Genomic DNA, 19,480 nt, shown 5'->3' on the forward strand with positions numbered 1-19,480 from the left:
GTATGTATGAGTTCATGTATTCCTAGCAGTAAATATCCCATGACAACCCCTCCAGGACTTGACAAAAATAGTCCATGGTAAATGAGTAAGAAGAGGACGATGAAGTGTTCCTTGTACAGCCATCCTCTGCAGCGCACATTACAAAGCACGCCATGGAGCTAACAGATGGAAATAACGCTGAAGCCCATGCTCATTTTAATCTTCTCCTAAGGGATTAACTAAGAACTCCTGTAACAACATTTAATTACATCTCGGTGTCTCTTTGATTGATAGTCTGGCATGGGTTACTGGAACGCCACGGAAATTTTAAGAAAGGGCAAAGAATTATAAAAGCTAACAGAGTTTGACTCTGCAGTGAAGATTCACAAGGTGAACGCACAGCCGCTATCTGCTAGTGGAAGAAGCCCGCTTTGTCATTTACATTGACAGATAGAAGAAGAAGGATCACGCAGCTTCGTGTAGACCCTCCATAGAGCGCAAAATCTAGCCAATATACTGTAGAATATCTCATGTTTAAAACTATCTACCATTAATGTACCATAAAAAATTAAATGTTCTATATATTTTACTTTAATTCCTATGTATTTGGTTTTTCCACTTATTACCCCACCTAACAGAAGAACGGACTTTTGCATGCAAGACCACTTCTCTACACTTTTCGCATCTACCACTGAAATTGATGGTCACCACTATTTTCGCCCTAGAATGGGGACCCCACTTTTCAGACATGTTTGGCTTATTCTATGGGAAAAAAAAAAAATCTTCAGATGGCCATAACAGATGTGTACAGGAGTTGTATATTTAGATCTAGGAACACATTGCAAGTCCAATACCCAGGATCCCCGCTGATCACTGCACGAAATTCGTACAGTACTTAGATGAGCTCCTTTCTCTCTCTAGGTCAATGACATCACGGCCATGTTACAGCTCAGTACCATTCAAATGAATGAGGCCTAGCTGCCATAACAAGCACATGCACTATACAATGTGCTTCGTAACCAGTGAAGAGGTCACAGCACTTTTCCAAACACTGCAACCCCTTCAAACAGCTGTATGTGGGTATTACAGGTGTCAACCCCCCCCCCCCACCACCACCAATCTGGTACTGATGGCCTATCGTAAGGACAGGTGATCCATATCATAGTCCTGGAAACCCCTATACACTTGGGTACATCTGTAGAACATGTCCACTGTGGTGGTCACATCGATGTACTTGATGCCATCACCGCAGAAAAGTAAACAGAGACAAGGTACAAAAGCAATTTGGGATTAAACAGCCATATTTGATCAACTTCACTACACTTTGGCAAATCTTTTTTTACATTTTGGACAACTACATCAATTACTATTCATTGGAATTGTGATCTTTCGTGCCTAATGGTTATTTGTCTTCATCATTATCTATACATTGAAGAATAGTGATTTTATATCAATTTTATTCACGTATAATAATATATGGGTACTGTAGACTTTCTGTGCAAGTCTATAGAAGCACCTTTGCAAGTTTTTGCAAATCTATATTTGTTTTTAACCAATTCTCTACAAATCTCTGTGTCTATGGCACCTAAGAGTTATTATGGACAGGAAAACTCTCACAAGTCAATATTAAACTATTAAACTGAGGATCTAAATGGCAATATCATAGTATACTCAACCATGGGATTTAGGTTTGTTTTTTTTTTTCTTCCTGCAAAACTTTTTTTGGAACAGATATTTCAATTCTAGGGTCAACTACCAACAATGTAATAAATACCGAAAATGAAAAATGGTATACTATGTTACATTCCATGACACCATTATTTCCAGCGTCAGTATACTTGTGTATATAACATTAACCCTTTGCCAAGCATACAAGCTTCCATCGAGGATAGTGGGCTCTTACAGCCCGGAAAGTTTCATTCCGCATTCCGCGTATATCTCAGTAATTAATTGACTCGACTTTCTTTGGCTCGTAAGGTACCAACCTACACTAAATATTAACAGTGTTTCCAAAGTGCTGTGTTGTTTACAGTTAAAGAGTCTTGACATTTCTTGAAAAGGATTACTGCGGGGAAATTTCAGTAAATTATCTACAGACCTCGGTCTTGGACGCGATTGGAGGCTTTACTACCCACTTGTAATTGATTTTCTCCTTTTAAATTCTTTAATTGCAAATTGTTTCCAGTTGTTACCAAAGTTACTTTCTTTTAGAAAGAAGAATGTAAGATTTACTGGAAATGGTAAAATAATATAAAAGTATACACGCTAAAAAAGAAGAATTTTGAAATCCAAACTACATAAAGCGATTGTCCTGAACGATAGAGTCACATGGTCTTGTGAACTGGACTTAGAGCATCATGTGTTGGACCATGTTGTGTTCATCAAAACACCAGGGGTCAGGGGCATGTAGATTAGGGGTTTGAGTGTTTTAGCAAATCTTCATGGGAATTTGTCCAGTACTCAACATTAATCTGGAATTTGTATGTATTTTTGACACAATTTTCTTTAAATATATGGTCTTTTTTACCCATCTAAATCTACGTATAGAGATGTGATCGTTGGATGTGAATTTTCAGCCTCTATTTACAGTCTTACATCATCAGCACTGACACTATGGAGGTGATGTCATGGAGGATATCCAAATGAATCTTCTGTCAGGGAAGAGTCAGGACATCCCCCATATGGGGCATTGTACTTGTGTGATCTTGGGAACTATCAGTCTTTTATATTTAATAGAGAGGGCCTGATTATTCATATTTGTTGTATAGGGTTACAATAAAAAAGTTTATGTCTTTTAGGATTTAGGACCTTGCACTTTGTCCTAAGGATGTCACTGTAGGGGCATGACTATTTTGTAAAGGCTTATAGGGGTATTCCAAACACTAGGGTCATATCCAGACCTGTAGCTTAAACTAAACAAAGTGTTTTATCCAATTCATTGCAATATTTTTCTTGCTCGGTTTGCCAGATACAGCTGACTATGTCTCCTTAGTGTTTACAGATGATTGCCTAGGTTATAGACCAGTTCTCTGATTGGCCTAATGAGTCAGTAGGGGTAGGTTCACACAGAGATTTTTGGTCCGGAACCTGAGGAGGAGGCCGCCTCAGGTTCCGAACCAAAAGCCGGGTAGCTGCGACTGAAAGCCGGTGCACTGCATCGGCATCCAGCCACGCACTCCCCTCCGGATTAGGCCCAATGAATGGGCCTAGTTGGGAGGAGGGAGTGTCTTCAGGCCGAATCGTGAGGTGACTCGGCCTGAAGTATGAGCACCTCGCTTCTTTTTTGAGGGAGCCAGAAGAAACGGCTCCTGGAAAAAACTCCTGAGTGGCTCCCATTGATTTCAATGGGAGCAGTCTTTTTGGTCAAGATTTTGAGACAGGTACGGCCTCAAAATCCTGACCAAAAATATCCCTGTTAACTTACCCTTACTGTTCCCAGCCCCCTATATCCTTTTTTCTCTCTGTATATCGCTTTCCGTTACTGAACTGTATGTTGTGGCGGGTTCCAATCTCAGGCCTAGTGCTACAGAAGATGATATAACAGTTAACCTGGTAGCTGTGTCCATATCCTTACTGGTTTCAGTAAAAAACTGCAGAAATCCAACAATGTGGCGGACCACATTATAGTCTATGGGGTCCGGGATAACCACGGTTTTAGTGGAAGAGCTCTCCATTGTTTGGGGCGCCCTGCGGACCTGAACGATGGAGAGCCCAGCACAGGGGTGAACCTAGCCTTGCTAAAGTACACTTTTACTCCAATAATTTTTCATTATTAGTTGCCATTTAAGAATATAAATACAATATATAAATAAAACAGAACATGGGTCTGCATGAAGAAAATAGATTTTTTTGGACAGTGAATCTTAAAGGGGTTGGTCTGCTATAGTAAGTTGTGACCTGTTCACAGAATGTCATAACATAGTGATCTATGGGGTACTGACCACTGGGACCCCCTCAATCCAGAGAAGAAGTCCCATTTTATCCACTTGAATGAAGCTACAAGCCCCACTTGTGTGCTATGGCACTATAATTTCCTATGGGACTTTTGGGGATTACAGAATACAGATGTCGGATTATCTCTGGCGGTCCCATAAATGTGGATGGGTCATAACTTGGTGGTCCAAAATATCAACTCAGCTTTGAAGATATTTTGTTCCTTAACTACCCAAGGATCATAAGAGGGGAGAAAGACTCATCTTAATTCACTCTGATAGATCTTTAGGTATTTGACATACATCTGTGTTTGTTAGAATGGGCACTTTGAGGTTACCATGGGGTGTACAGGGACTTATTAGACCACAAATGCCGTAAAATTCTGGGAAATCAATCTGCAAATAAGTCCTCCTTGGTTGGAAAGAAGAACTTCCTTTTGGAGGGAGGTATTCTGGCTTGGCTACATTCGCAGATTATGCTTTCAGGAAGAACAGTCATTGATCTATAGGGAGCTACCTTCCAAAGGGTGGTGCTAGGTCAACTTTACCTTTTAAGCCATGGAGGTCTTATTTGTATATTTCTTTTTGTAAAAGCACAGGGACCCTCAAAATAAAAAAATAGAGCCACTTTCAGGTTGATACAACTTTACCCTCCACATTGTGTGGCCCTTTGTGGTTCCACTAAACTAAAGTTATAGTATCTTATATGTATTAGAATGGTACCTTCATTATTTTTACACCCTGCCAAGGTTAGGAGATTATTAGGGACGTGTAGTGTTATCTGAGATCAAAAATGGGACCCTATAGGCTGATGGGGAATGACAAGTCCTAAAAGAATCCAGAAATTAAATTTATGGTTATGGTACTTTCATTATTTAGAATTTTTAGGTTCATATAAGGGAAGTTTATGTTTTAGGCACCTCTGTAATGAAGATGGAAACAAAACATCTAGGAAGCGACATCTGGAGTATATGGATATATCACATACCGTGGCTAGTACTACATTACCAACTTGGTATATTTACCCATATCGCATATTTTTTATTTTAATAATTTAGCAGATTTTTTTCTTTTTTAAGAATATTTATGGTTATTATCTTTACGCAATCATACCCCATAATGTAATGAATATACTGATATGGAAATATATTATATGCTATAATATTAATCTCAACTGATATATATATATATTCCAAGGCAAAAAGGCTGAATTTTTTTGGCAAAATTATAACAATACGACAAATGTTTCTCACAACAATTTCTTTTTTTTTGTTTTTTTATTTTTATAAGCATGAAAGCAAAAAAAAATAAAATAAAAGTGCCAATTGACAAAGAAAATAGATAATACATTATATGTACAGTATCATATGTCATCAATAGACCTCAGAGTTTCCATTTATATTGTGATGATGTCATTTGGACGTGAACCACAAACAATGATCACAGTATACGTGCTTAATCTTACATTGGTGCACAAAACACACTATAAAGTTTCAAAGAAAAAATAAAAACTTCAATCCCTTTCATTAAAACTGGATAACCCAAGAAACATGAAACCTTGTGTACGGAGATATATTTTATATATATAGTTATTTATTTATTTATTTTTATTTCCAGAACCTAAGCAAGGCAAAAAAAACACAAAAAACGTTTTCCCCAGTCCCCAAATGCAACTTTTTTATTTTACATTTTTTTTTATTTTATTTTTGAATTTTTTGTTGGTAAATAAGCATGCGCTATTAGCAGTGAGTAGTGTTCTCAAGATATGAAAAGTGAAATCAAAGCAAATATTAAAAGAAAAAAAAAAACAGACAAAAGTGCAGAATTTGGTGTTTCTATGGCAAAATTAAAACGGAATCAAATGTCTATTTTTTATTCGATTTTATAGTAGTAAATTCATATTATAAATTCTTAAATTATAATATTTCACTATTCTTTTCCCCTCGTTCAAAAGGAGACTTGTACAGAAAAATATCCAGAATTTTGGTGATATGTTTGACAAAGAATCTTGTACTTTAATTGTAGAATTTTTTTTTTTTTTATATCCAGGAAGCAAAAGAAACAAAATTCCAAGCTGAGATCTTAAAATCCTTGGCATGGTACAAGTGGCTTTTAACTAGTATGCATTTCAGCCATCTGGAATTTTTCTCGGTTGCATATATGCTGGCATAAACAGACTTTTATGTCAGAAGAAAACGTCCTGGCACGTAGGCTTTATGGCTAATGTATTAACATTACTAATGTTAATGTTATTTTTGGTTGACATATTGTTCTCAAGTATAGGAATTTCTAACAAATGATCAAATACTCTCTTTATAGCTGACCAGTCCAAGTGAGACCAATAGCAGTGCGGTACTTGCAGGCTTGTAGGCTGGTGCTAAAAACACTTCTCCCCCAACAATTCAGATGAGTGGGGTCCGGCTAACAAAGTCTTCCACAGATCTACTGATTGAAGGGTCCGTGGTGCTCTGGAACAGGCACAGCTCCATATATTATATAGTGGCTACGATTGGTATTGCAGTTCCCTTCCATTGGCTTGAATGCATGAAAGATACAGTACCATTCCAAACCACTTTATAAGGCATAGAGCTGTGCTTGCATCACTGCGCTGCAACTGATTGGTGGTGTTGTCAAGAGTCGGACCCCCACCAATGTTATTGATGTTATTAGAGTCCAGGAACCCCCACGCGGTGTCCCGAAGCAAAAAAGTGCTGTGGAAAACACGGCGGCAGCAATGCTCTGCAATTCTTCCACAGTAAGTTCGCAGAGTTTTCCTCTGCGGACTTTCAGCTTCAATTATGTCCATAGAGAAACCGTGGGCGTTTCCATAGATAGAATGGACATGCTGCGATTGTTGCAGTTTTGGAAATCACCACATGTCCATACCATGCATTTTCCTGCAAAGTGGGATTCGCTAGAATCCCATCCACCATGCTGTAGCTGTAAAATGCTTTGTTTTTTCGCGGTGTTTACGCCACGTGGGATCTCGACCTTAAGCCCAGTCCTAATAATGTCTTGGATTGATTATGTAATATAGCTGCACACCATGGGGACTGAGCCAATCTTGCGGGGGCTGAATAATGTCCTGATTGAATTAATATCATAAATTAAAACAAAACATGATCCTGAAAATGCAAAATTTCATGTTTACATCGATTGTACCTATTGCTTAGTCACAAAGTATCGTCTCTGTGCGTTAAGCGCTGGATGTCTGTGTATAACTGCAAATCCCCTCATCAAGTAAATGGAACTATATAAAAAGAACAAATTCTAAAAGAATCCGAATGTTGTACATTGTCACCTACGACAATCGATGCATTTTGTCTGTTGATCTCTTTTTTCCGAAATATAATTTCTCCGTTCAATGATATGTGTAATTGGAGATAAAACCAATTTTTTTTTCTAACATTCAGTGTCAAAACTACAAATGATGCGGTATACTAAAGATAACATTATATCCTCGTGTTATCTTCGCTACTTAATGGGCCTCATGTATATAACCCAGTGTCGGCAAAAAACAGGTGATGTTGTCCATAGGAACGAATCCGAATCCAGCTTAAATTTTTTCAGAGCAAGTCTGACTCGGAATACATTGTTCTGATTGTTCTCTATAGGCAATACCCCCCGTGCCTGTATACACGTGTAGCCATATATGAAGCTCTATAATACAGATATGTCCTCCCTTACCTTTCCTCATAGCTAGATATGTGTCACAAGATGATAAGCTTTTCAAGACAATACCGTCACGATGTGATATCCTATACGTGTCTATGTTTGGCTACCTCTTGCTTTTCTGGGGTGGACACGTGTTTCTATAAAGTCTAATGTAATATTATTGTTTTAGTGTTAGATTAACTTTATAGATTTTATTATTATTTTCATTTTTATTATTACATGGTTTCACAATTTGTGCGTAAAAAGCTGCCACAGGTAGAATTCCATTTTTTTGCAGGGAAGATGGAAATTTACACAGTACCATTTATTATAGAGATCTTGCGGATTGGTATATAGGCTGTAGTCGCCTAAAGCTGCTTATGGACGTAGCTGATAAGCTTATCACTACGGTTGAGCCGATCTTGGGATTTCAAGATCGATTTTAAAATCCGATTTCCGATCATTTTCCAGCCGATCTCAACCCTAGTCAATGCTTTTCTATGGGAAAAGTCACTTTTGGGTTTGAGCCGATCTTGAGATAACCTCCAATCTCGATCCCGCTGGAAAAGATCGGGTCGGAAGCAATGGGATGAAACTAAAGGGAAAGAGATACAGATTAGACATTAGGAAAAACTTTCTGACAGTGAGGGTAGTGAGAGAGTGGAATAGGCTGCCACGGGGGGTGGTGGGCGCTCCATCAATGGAAATCTTCAAGCGGAATCTGGATAAACATATAGCTAGGATGATTTAGGAAAACCTGCACTCGCAGGGGGTTGGACCCGATGGCCCTTGAGGTCCCTTCCAACTCTACCATAAGAATAAGAATAAGTGAAATTTACTCGATCGCCGATCGGAATCCGATCTTTTCCGATCCCGTTCGCTCAACCCTACTTATCACAAGACGATGGAACTTTGTGGTTCCGAGAGGGTTAAGATGGTTTATTGAAGCTTATACCAAGGAGTTAAATCGTTTTGAAACCTACTTAGGTTACAATATATAATGCCACGGGTACTGCCACTATACAAGGCATGTGACTGGCTGAAATGAATACTAGCTCCAGCATTTTGGGGTACGGTACATTACTATATTACTGTAATGGCAGACAATGGTGAGGAGCTGAGGCAGAATTCTGCTTCAGATTCCTCTTGATTTCTGGCCCTCCGGATTTCTACCGCAGCTTTCAGCACTGATCAGCGTTCTTCGATCTATGACTCCATAATGGGATGGAATTGGGTTCTGATCTGTGAATACACCCTGATGTTCTCCATCTTCGGATTTCTGGATTCCTTCTAATTCTCCCTATTTTGGGTTGACTTTTGGAGGCTTTGCCGTTATGATGAGGGTTGTGGCGTAGATGAGCCAAACCACAGAATCCGACACCGCCATTTTTCCGTGGCCTAAATCCAGCACTGGCTTTTTCATAACTATCAATAATTGTATAACATGTAATAATTTTATTTAGAAGCTGCCATCTAAAGAGTCCAAGTCCACCCAAGACTGTCCCACACTCCGACTCTAACTCAACAGCCCTGGTTATGATCTTATGTTACAATGGCTTTACCAAAACACATTTATATTGCAATTTTAGGCACTTACTATAGATTCGTTCTAAGTAGGTCTGTAGTTATTTCTATCAATCGTCTATATAACATCAGTCCTAACATAGCTATTGACAGTGAAGCTTAACTGTGTAGGACGGGGCTTATAAAGCAGCTACTAAAGATACTTAACATCATCTAAGTTTTAGGACCCATCTGTAATTTTGGTTTTGTAATGTGGTACACTACACCATATGAATAAGCTGAGCCTGGTCTAGGTGTAAAGAGAAGTAGTTGTACAGCCGCAGGAGAACTCCACGACCTGATTAATAATGCATGCTCATTTTGGCCTTGGTTACAGAGCACAACAGTGATTTTCAAGGTTTCCACAGATTGCAACATAAAAAATATGGCAAACCTTCCCTTGGAATACGTCCAATGCAGACTCATCAATATTGTGCTAGTAATTTGATAATGTAATTTTTGGCAACAAAACGATCCTTTTTTTGCCGCACTTTCAAACCGACAGAAACTGGACTTCGAACTAGTGAATAGTGTTATATGTAAGCTGCATGATATAGATCAGAGGTTACAGAAATGTCAGATCTGATACGGAATACCGCCTATTAACAAAATCGAGAACAAAGCGTACTTATGACGGCTACGAAGGGCTTCGGACCCATTCATTTCCTTTAGAAATTCTATAAAAAATCCAGTTTTCACTACAAGGCAATGGCACTGCTTTTGGAAAACAAAAATAATGGTGGAAAATATGCTGTAATAATGAAAGGTGATATGATCCGCTAGTAGCAATCCATAGCCTCTGTTACTGTAAAATATATAAATTCTAATAAATACTTCCTTAAATAATTCTTTAATTTCCTAGGCACATTTTTGGTATTTAAATATCTGCATGAAACCCATATTAAACCCTCCGATGGGCAATGCAAATAGAGAGGCTTTCACATCCTTCATTATGCTGCCATACTGTACTGTACTTTGTACAGAACAATGCTGAATTTACAGAGGTTTTCTAGATTACCCAATACACAAAACAACCCCTAAACTTTACAAAAGAAAAACAAGTAACGAAAAAAAAACAAAAAAAAACCCTAGCACAAAAAACACATTCATGTCTTTCACATTCAACCAACGTTGGTTAATGGGGATCATGGCTAAGCTAGAGCATACACAGTTACATTTCATTCATGCACAACAGGACACGTAGACGAGACATTCCAAGACATGACTATGGGTATTGGATGGATAGGTGCCCAGAAGACTCTTGCATGGATGGCTCTGGATGTTGTCTAAGCAGTAGCAGACAAGTTGTCTAGACCAGCATGGGGCGTTCGCGGGGTCATTTTTTTTTATGTAGGCAAAGCACAAACAGGAAAGACTGGTTGTAGTTTGGTGACTAAGAACAGGGAAGAACACATGCTAGTTACAATGCAACAGTTAGTTGGAGAGGAGAAGGCTACTTGTTTTGGTTGATTTCATTAACCCATTTCTTGTCTAATATAGTATGGCAAAGTCAAATGCCCTCGAGTTACACCGTAGAGTAATCGCTTTCAACCCATCAACGTCTCGTTGGCAAATTGGGTAAACTGGCGTTTGACATATTGGATATTCGAGTATCGGTAAAGTTTCTCTTCCAGACTCTCAACCCCCCTCTCGCTCCCCAATAACATCAACAACAACAAAAAAAAAATAGTTACTAGTAATTCCGGCATCTTTACATTATAACAAAAAGGCCCAAGTAGCATTCAGATTAGTCATTTCAAAAATAAAAGTAGTCAAACATTTATAGTACACTGTTTTAGGTACAGTTGCAAAGATGTCCCTGCATCAATGCCTAGTTCAACATGATGCCCCCGGGTAAGAAACCTTAAATTCTTGCTCCTACCCATTAAAAGGAATGCTTCTACAGTTGCATTCCATCAGCAGGTAAGTGGAAATGGCAAATGTCTCTTTTTTTTTTTTTTCCTCTGTTCATTCTACATATATTTATATATATTTATATATTTACTATGTTGGAGTGTTTCTTTAGAAGCCCTGTATGTGGCAGTAGGCTTCCAGAGATGAGAAGAAAATGTACAAGAGCCACAGGAGAGTAAAGAGGGCCGATGTAAGAAGCTTGGCAGTCCGTGGCCCACCCAGCTCACCACCAATTTCAGGCCGTCGTCTGTAGAGCAGGACACCAACGTTTATGAATGCAAATATGGTGAAAAGAGTGACGGAGAAAGCCAGCGTGCCAGGTTGGACTCTAAACACTTCTCCGCGAGCTGTATGGTAAATGGCAGCAATGGACCAAGCTACGCCAATTCCCAGGAAAACATTCACAGCGTTGCTACCGGTGACATTACCTATGGAGGCATCGGCATATTGATCCTGAATAGCTGCCACTTTGCTTGCAAAAGTATCTGTGGAGACAAAACGAAAGAATTCTGTTAGCCAATGTACAGTAACCTACAATGAGGGTTTCCGATATTAGGGCCTTTATTTTTTTGAGAATTTATTTATTTTTTACTCTTCAATGTCATTACAGTATCTATATTAAAAAAAATAAATAAAAATTAAATCCTGCAATTTCACTCATATCACTAAGCATAATACATCCATGCTTAAAGGGATTCTATCATTAATATAGTATTTTTTCTCACTAACACGTAGGAATAGCCTTAAGAAAGGTTATTCTTCTCCTACCTTTAGATGTCTTCTCCGCGCTACCGTTCGGTAGAAATCCAGGTTTTCTTCAGTATGCAAATGAGTTCTCTCACAGCACTGGGGGCGTCCCCAATGCTGTGAGAGAAATCTCCAGCACCGCCTCCATCTTCGTCTGGAACGGCCTCTCTCCGCGGCTTCTTCCGGTGCTCTGTTAAACTTCTACGCATGCGCAGTTGGCTCTACCATCGGGCAGAGCTGACTGCACATACCTGTGGCAATTTTTTTGTGGCTGTGAGTGTAAGCAGTAACATGGCCGCGCGCATGTGCAGTCAGCTCTGCCCGAGGCCAAATGGCAAAGCCGACTATGGATGCGTAGAAGTTTGACCCCCAGCGCCGGAACAAGACGCAGGGAGAGGCCGTTCCAGAAGAAGATGGAGGCGGTGCTGGAGATTTCTCTCGCAGTACTGTGGTGCCCCCAGTGCTGTTTGAGCGCTGGGTATCGGCCTCAATGTTGCAAGAGAACTCATTTGCATACCGAAGAAAACCCGGATTTCTACCAAACGGCGGAGCAGAGAAGACATCTAAAGGTAGGAGAAGAATAGCCTTTCTTAAGGCTATTCCTATGTGTTAGTGAGAAAAAAAATAACATTTTAATGATAGAATCCCTTTAATAATTGTATAAGGGGTTTCTTTTCAGCAGTCAGTTCATTTACATCACAGACAAGATTACAATAGAAGATAACACCTCTACAGATATTACCACTAGTCTATCATTATATCCAGTACAGATAATAGATGATGTCACAGTTTATCTATCTATACCAACTCCCTGCACAGAGCATGCCTAGAAAACTCTCCCATAGACGTTAGGCTGGGTTCACACAGGTGTTTTTGGTCCAGATTTTGACGCGGAATCTGCATCAAAATCCGGCTCAAAAAACCGCCTCCCATTGAATTCAGCAACATGCCCTTTCTTGAGGCGGATTCTGCGGCTGATTCAGCCGTGGACATCCGCAGTGCGACACTCCCTACCGATGTATTTGAGACTAATCCAGAGCAGAATTCCGCGACTGGATGGTGTTGCACTGTATGCACTGCACCAGCATCCAGTCGCGGTTAGGGCTCGTTCACATCTGCGTTGTGGTCTCCGTTCTGCAGGTTTCTGTTTCCTGCATAAAACAGAGCAGGAGACAGAAACCTGCAGGAGTCTCTCTCACCCATTCATTTGAATGGGTGAGAAGGATGTCCGGCCGTGAGCGGCGGTGAGCGTTTTATGCTCTCCGCCGCGAAACCGGGTTTTTTAATCCGGACACAGAGTCGGACATGCAGTACTCTGTGTCTGGATTAAAAAATCCGGTTTCGCGGCGGAGAACCTAAAACGCTCACCGCCGCTCACGGCCGGACCCGGTCTGTGCTTTACGTCTTCTGGCATGCAGAAGACGGAAAGCACAGAGCGGAGAGTAGAACGCAGGTGTGAACCTAGCGTTAGCTGTTTTTTGGACTGGATTCTGAGGCGGCCTCCGGTATCACATTATCTGTCCACGAATTCCTATTTAAAGCTGTGTTCACATGACCGTCATTTTAACACCTGGATTATGGTCACCTCAACCTCCAATGGTTCATCTGAACAAAATTTCGATCACTTAGAGGTTCTTGTAAATTCTGAAATAAACTCATGAAGTGCACTTCAACCTGAACTGTAAAAGGTCTATGCTGCAAACACTCTTCTAAATTTTATGTATTATAAAGAATTCCTAAAAAATATTCAAATTCCAAAACTATTCCGAACCTTTGTACTACTCCTGTTGATCGGAGGCCGTATGCAGTTGATCTGTTTGGACAATCCCTACTTGTTAGAATAAGATAAATATATAGTGTCCGCTACTGGGTTACCTATCTATGGCAAAGCTGGCAGTGTTCAGTTTCCTTACAGTGCCACTACTGGAGAAAGTGAGCATTACACAGTGTCCATACAAATCTATGTAGTGCAGGACAGGACAGGTCCTCCAGAGTGTAGGACGCTTTTTGGCTAATATCTTAGAATTTCCTAACAGGGTGTATGAAAATGTACGATACTATGTAACTATATCCCCAACAAATAACTCCATATACGATCTATACATCAGAAACTTTTGTTTGTGAAATGGTTTGGAAATGCACAACCCCCCCCCCCCTTTTTGCTATAATTTCAGGTTCTCAAACATAATAAATGTCTAATAGATTCGTATTCTACAAACATCCATATTCTATTTTCTAAATGGAAACACATCCCAAGGTCTATTATGCCAAACGTGGAGCACTGTTCCCTACAATGTATTCACTAGCACTGAGAATATACAAATGAGAGGACTTTATGCCGCTCATGACCTAATAATAAACTTCCCTATAGGTTATCTCAGCGCTATCAGAACAGGGAACGGTATCATTTGTGATGTTTACTTCGTGGACATCACGCTGCTTTCCAGGGCATAACCAGACTGAAATATGTATTTTCTTTAGGACGGGCTCATCTGCTGTTTCGCCTGATTTAATCCACTTGCCGGCCATTGCATTTTCCAGTTATTTGCTCTAAATTGCATCCAATGTGGAATAAATGCCTATGATAAAAACAGCCATTTTAGAAATGTCGCTCTTTTGTGAATCTTTTATGGCCTCTTTGCCTTTCCTTTCACACATCAACACATTGTCATTTTAGTTGAGATGTGGTTTCCATCTCATCGCTGAATTATCTGTATTTATAATTAGAGATAAGCGAGTAGTGTTCGATCGAATAGCTGTTCGATCGAATACTATGGTATTCGAAATACTCGTACTCGATCGAACACTACTAGCTGTTTGAAGTTTAAGGTTCGATGCAGAACCAGCGTTGATTGGCAGAATGCTATACATTCTGCCAATCAACGCTGGTTCTTCTCTTACCTTTAGAAGTCTTCTCCGCGCAGCGTCCCCGCAGCATCTTCCGGCTGGAATTCACTCTGCCTAGGCATCCGGCCCTCACATGCGCAGTCGGCTCTGCATAGGCCCCGATGCCTAGGCAGAGTGAATTCCAGCCGGAAGATGCTGCGGGGAAGCTGCGCCGGGAGAAGACTTCAAGGAGAATCCAGCCCGACCGTCACTCGTGGACTTGGTAAGTATAATTTTATCGAATTTTGCCTACCCCTGAAACGAGCATTTCCCCCCATAGACTATAATGGGGTTCAAAATCCGTTCGAACAGTCGAACAGTGTGCGGCTGTTCGAATCGGATTTCGAACCTCGGACATTTTAGTGTTCGCTCATCTCTATTTATAATGTAACAAATCACAATCCATCCAGTCCATTGGAACAGCTTAAAGGGAATGTACCAAATTATTGTGTTATCTAATTAAAGTAGGTCTCATTTATTTTTGTTCATATTCAGATTTTTTTTAATTTGCTTATTTTTTACTCAAATATGGGAGCAGCCATCTTTCCTGAATTGCTGCATCGAGCTCGGAATATCAATTTCAGAGATTGGCTTAGATAAAAATTAAGTCAGAGTCATCTTCTCAAATAAGAAAGCATCAGTATGCAGCCAAAACGGTACATAGTTTTTTGGTCTGGATTTTGATGTGGGAAGCCGCGTCAGAATCCGGACCAAAATGAGTCTGCCGTGGCTAGCTGCGACTGTCACGGCTTCCGACAGTCAGGGCTTTCCGCTCCGGATTAGGCCCAATTGAATGGGCCTAGTCCAGAGGGATTGTCTTGATGTGGATGTCGCGGAATCCGCGCCAAGATAGGGCAGGTCGCTTCTTTTTTCCACAAGCTGTAAAATAACCTTCGCGGAAGAAGGAAATGACCGGCTCCCATTACATTCAATGGGAGGCGTTTTTTTGACCCGGATTTCAAAATCCAGACCAAAAAACTATGTGTGAATGGTACAAGTACCGTTTTGGCTGCACACTGACACTTTCTTATTTGAGAAGATGACTCTGACTTAGATTTTTATCGAAGCCAAATTTTCCCCATTGTATGTAAATCTCTTCCTAACTTTCTATTACTTAACCTGTAACATCTCGCTGTAGTGTTTCTTCAGCAAAAAACGCCAGAGATGCAGTAAAAATGACAAACGACAAAACCCAGTGAGCAACCAGGCTAAAAGCAGGAAAAAAATGCTACAGAACCAGCAAAGTGAATGAGATTTCATAAATTTCATCCACACCTTGCGGGACAACAAAGCCATGAAAAATCAGAGTTTTTGAAAACAGCAGAAACTCAATGAAAAAGCACTGCCGAAAAAAAACGCAATGCGCTTTTGCTACATTTCATCTTGCAGCGTTTTGCTACGTGGGTCCTTAGCCTAAATCTAAAAAAGAGATGCATCATAGGATTTGTTATTCAGGAACTTGATGACACACCGGTAAGCGTTGTAATAACAGCCATATTGGTTGTCATCCATCTTTGCCAGTAATATCTTTATTCCTGAATCAGATGAACAGAAGTTTTAGCAGCAGGATATAGTTCCGTCACTGCTAGTGATCCTGATCTACTTTGGTGTATAGTCTCCGTGTATAGTCGTGTATACTTCCCCTCTAGTTTATTCTTTCCTTTGTCAGAATCAAAGCTTCCCGATTTTAGCTTTGATATCACAGCTTTGGGAAGGTGCCGCACATTTTCACAGTCAAGGGACGGACTGGTCTATGTGTTCATTTCACATTTCTATGAGACGGAGAAGTCTCTTATTACGGAATGTATTCTGAATTTAGAAGTTCCGATGTGATAGAGGAATATCCCTTGAATACAGGCTGCGAAGATGAAGCCGAGTCATGGAACTTGTATGATATTAGAGATGGGCGAACCTACTAAAATGTGTTTTGTTTTGGGTTTAACAACTTTGGATAGAACCAGAAGTGAAATTATTAGACTCTGGGGTCTCTAAAAAAACCCCCATGGTATAATAGGGGGAGGTCCAGGGGAAGAGTTTCTCTCTCATTCACCAGCAGAGTTTCCATTTGGCCTCCGTCACTATATATATATATATATATATATATATATATATATATATATATATATATATATTTTAACTAGTTAGAATAGCATAATCATTTTTAAGGCATGTATTTTAAAAGAGGACCTTTCACCCCCTCCATGAACTCCAAATCTTTGCATCCTTTATTAGGCATTCCTCTACTGGCTTGTAGCAGTTGGAATTTTTTCTCTAGCCCCCACCACTCCCGAGCAATCATTGTATTCGTTTTAGAAGCCAATGCTAGTTACGATCTCTACTGTCAGATGGGCGGTCCCAAAGTATCTGCTTCAGCTAGGACCACCCACCTGACAGTAGAACCTTATTCGTATATTGGGTGCTGAAACCAAAACCACTGATTGCTCAGGAATGGTGAGGGCTAGAGAAAAAATTCCAAATGTGCCAGAATCCAATAGATGTAAAGAGTTGGATTAGAGCACATTACAGTAATAACCAGAATGCTTTTGTTATGTATATGACTTTTGTAGAAAAAACAACTTTGAAGTCTTATGCAAATGAGGCAGATGTGCACTGAGGTGGCCTTCAGCTTCCTAGAACTCTGCTCTTGACACTGAGACCCCAGCCGTCTCCTGCCTGCCTGTAGGAATTGAAACCCCTCCACTGCTATGACATCACCCATCCTACTTGAGCAACAAGAGTAGTGCTCCCAGTATTGAAGACCCGCCCCCAGTGCACCAACTACCATGTTTGCATAAGGGTATGTTCACATGGCGGAATTTGCATTCCGCGCGACTAGCCGCAACGTTACGGCATTCTGCTCCGGATTGGGCCCGAACGAACGGGCCTAATCGGAGGGAGTCTCGCGCTGTGGACCTGTGGCTGAGTCTACCATGGAATCTGCAGGAAGAAGGGGCATGTCGCAAGAAGCGAGCGGCTCTCATTGACGTCAATTGAAGCCCTTTTTGGCAGCGGATTTTGAGGCAGATTCCGTGTCAAAATCTGCTGCTAAAAAATTCCATGTGAACGAGCCCTAAGACTTCAAAACAGTTTTTCTCCAAATTACCTAAATTAACACACGTAACAGGGGTATGTTGTATATCTCTGATGTGCTGTGTAACATGGTGGTGACAGCCGAATAAGCTTGGGGGTAAATGATAGATTCCCTTTAATTACACCCTATAAAAGCCAATAAAACTTCCGAGGGACTATATTATTCAGGCGCTGAAGGCAGAACATCCTAGGAAGTCATTTCTATGCAGAAATCACTGCCTGGCTTCAGCATTATAACAAGGGCAAATATAATAAATGATAACATCAACTAGTAATGCAGATTATCACACTAACCAAACAGCTAAAACCTTTCAATTTTATTACGCGGTCAGGCCGGGATTACACAAAAATGATGTTACTAATTGCAAATTTCAGCATTAAGCCTCCAATGTGTCTATTTGCTTCAATGCTCTACTTTTCTAATTCCCGGCTGGATAACAGCGGCACAATAAAACTGAATTCACTTCTGTATTTCATGACCTCAGTTCACACCCATTAAGTCAAAACATGATGGCAGATACTGGGCAGCCCTAAGTACGCTAGCACATCATGGTGAGGCCAGATCATAGCGAGCAGCTGAAAGGCATTGGCACGCACGCTTAACGTTCTCGGTTATAATAAAAATCTACATAAAAGTTATCTAATCTTACACTTGAGCTTATCCATAATAGGCCAAAATAACTACTTTATGCAAAAAAGAAAAAATCCCAAAAACAAATCCTGTACAATCTGATCCTGCACAATCTGATCCCGCAGACCTACTTTTCTATTTGTCCCCTACTAAATGCAGGATGGCAAAAAGAACGGCAGAGATGGAGAAGAGAGTAAGTGCAGGATCACAGAGGACTGCAGGCTGTTACTATGAAGACATGTAGGTTTTGCTGATCTGTACTCTAGTCTAACACTGCTGACCATACCACCAAGTGTCTGACCATAGGACCAAGTACAGGTGGTATAATTCATAAATCTAAGTAACACGTTGGAATAGCCTTAAGAAAGGCTATTCGTCTCCTACCTTTCGTTGTCTTCTCCGCGGTGCAGTTCGCCTACAATCTCGTTTTTTGCCGGTATGCTAATGAGCTCTGCCGCAGCACTGGGGGCGGGCCCCAGCACTTAGACAGCACTGGGGGCGTTCCCAATGTTGCGAGAGAACTCTCTCCAGCACCGCCTCCTCTTCTTCAGCAGCGTCATATTCCTCCTATTCTTCCAGCGGTAGGTTGTAACTTCTAGGCCTCGGGCATTGGGCAGAGCAGTCTGCGCATGCAGAAGCGGCCACGAGAAAATGGGCGCTTCCAATACTGTGCAAACGGCCATTTTCTCATGGCCTGTGGGCATGCGCAGTCTGCTCTGCCCAAGGTCCGAGGCCTAGAAGTTACAAGCCACCACCGGAAAAAGAGGCTGAAGATGACGTTGCTGAAGAAGAGGAGGCGGCGCTGGAGAGAGTTCTCTCACAGCATTGGGAACGCCCCCAGTGCTGTCTGAGCACTGGGGCCCGCCCCCAGTGCTGTGAGAGAGCTCATTAGCATACTGACAAGAACCGGGATTGTAGGTGAACAGCGGCGTGGAGAAGACGACGAAAGGTAGGAGACAAATAGCCTTTCTTAAGGCTATTCCGATATGGTACTTAGAAAAAATCATGTCTGAGTTATAGGATCCCTTTAAGATTTTCAACCTGGTTCTGGTACACAGACTAGTAGGTATAGGCTTTCCTATAA

General features: G+C 40.7%; 1 protein-coding gene across 6 annotated transcripts in view; it reads right to left on the reverse strand.

The window, feature by feature from the left end:
• Nucleotides 1–10,700: 10,700 nt before the first annotated feature.
• The window catches only part of SLC8A1 (solute carrier family 8 member A1), a 269,144-nt gene continuing 260,364 nt past the window's right edge, over nt 10,701–19,480 (reverse strand). For all 6 annotated transcript variants that reach the window (XM_075267413.1, XM_075267408.1, XM_075267412.1 and 3 more), the window contains exon 8: nt 10,701–11,527. In XM_075267413.1, coding sequence (XP_075123514.1) covers nt 11,151–11,527 — 377 coding nt within the window. In that variant the 3' untranslated portion in view covers nt 10,701–11,150. The remainder of the gene's footprint in view (nt 11,528–19,480) is intronic.

Source organism: Leptodactylus fuscus, chromosome 3 (genome assembly GCF_031893055.1).
Source record: "Leptodactylus fuscus isolate aLepFus1 chromosome 3, aLepFus1.hap2, whole genome shotgun sequence".
NCBI lineage: Eukaryota > Metazoa > Chordata > Amphibia > Anura > Leptodactylidae > Leptodactylus > Leptodactylus fuscus.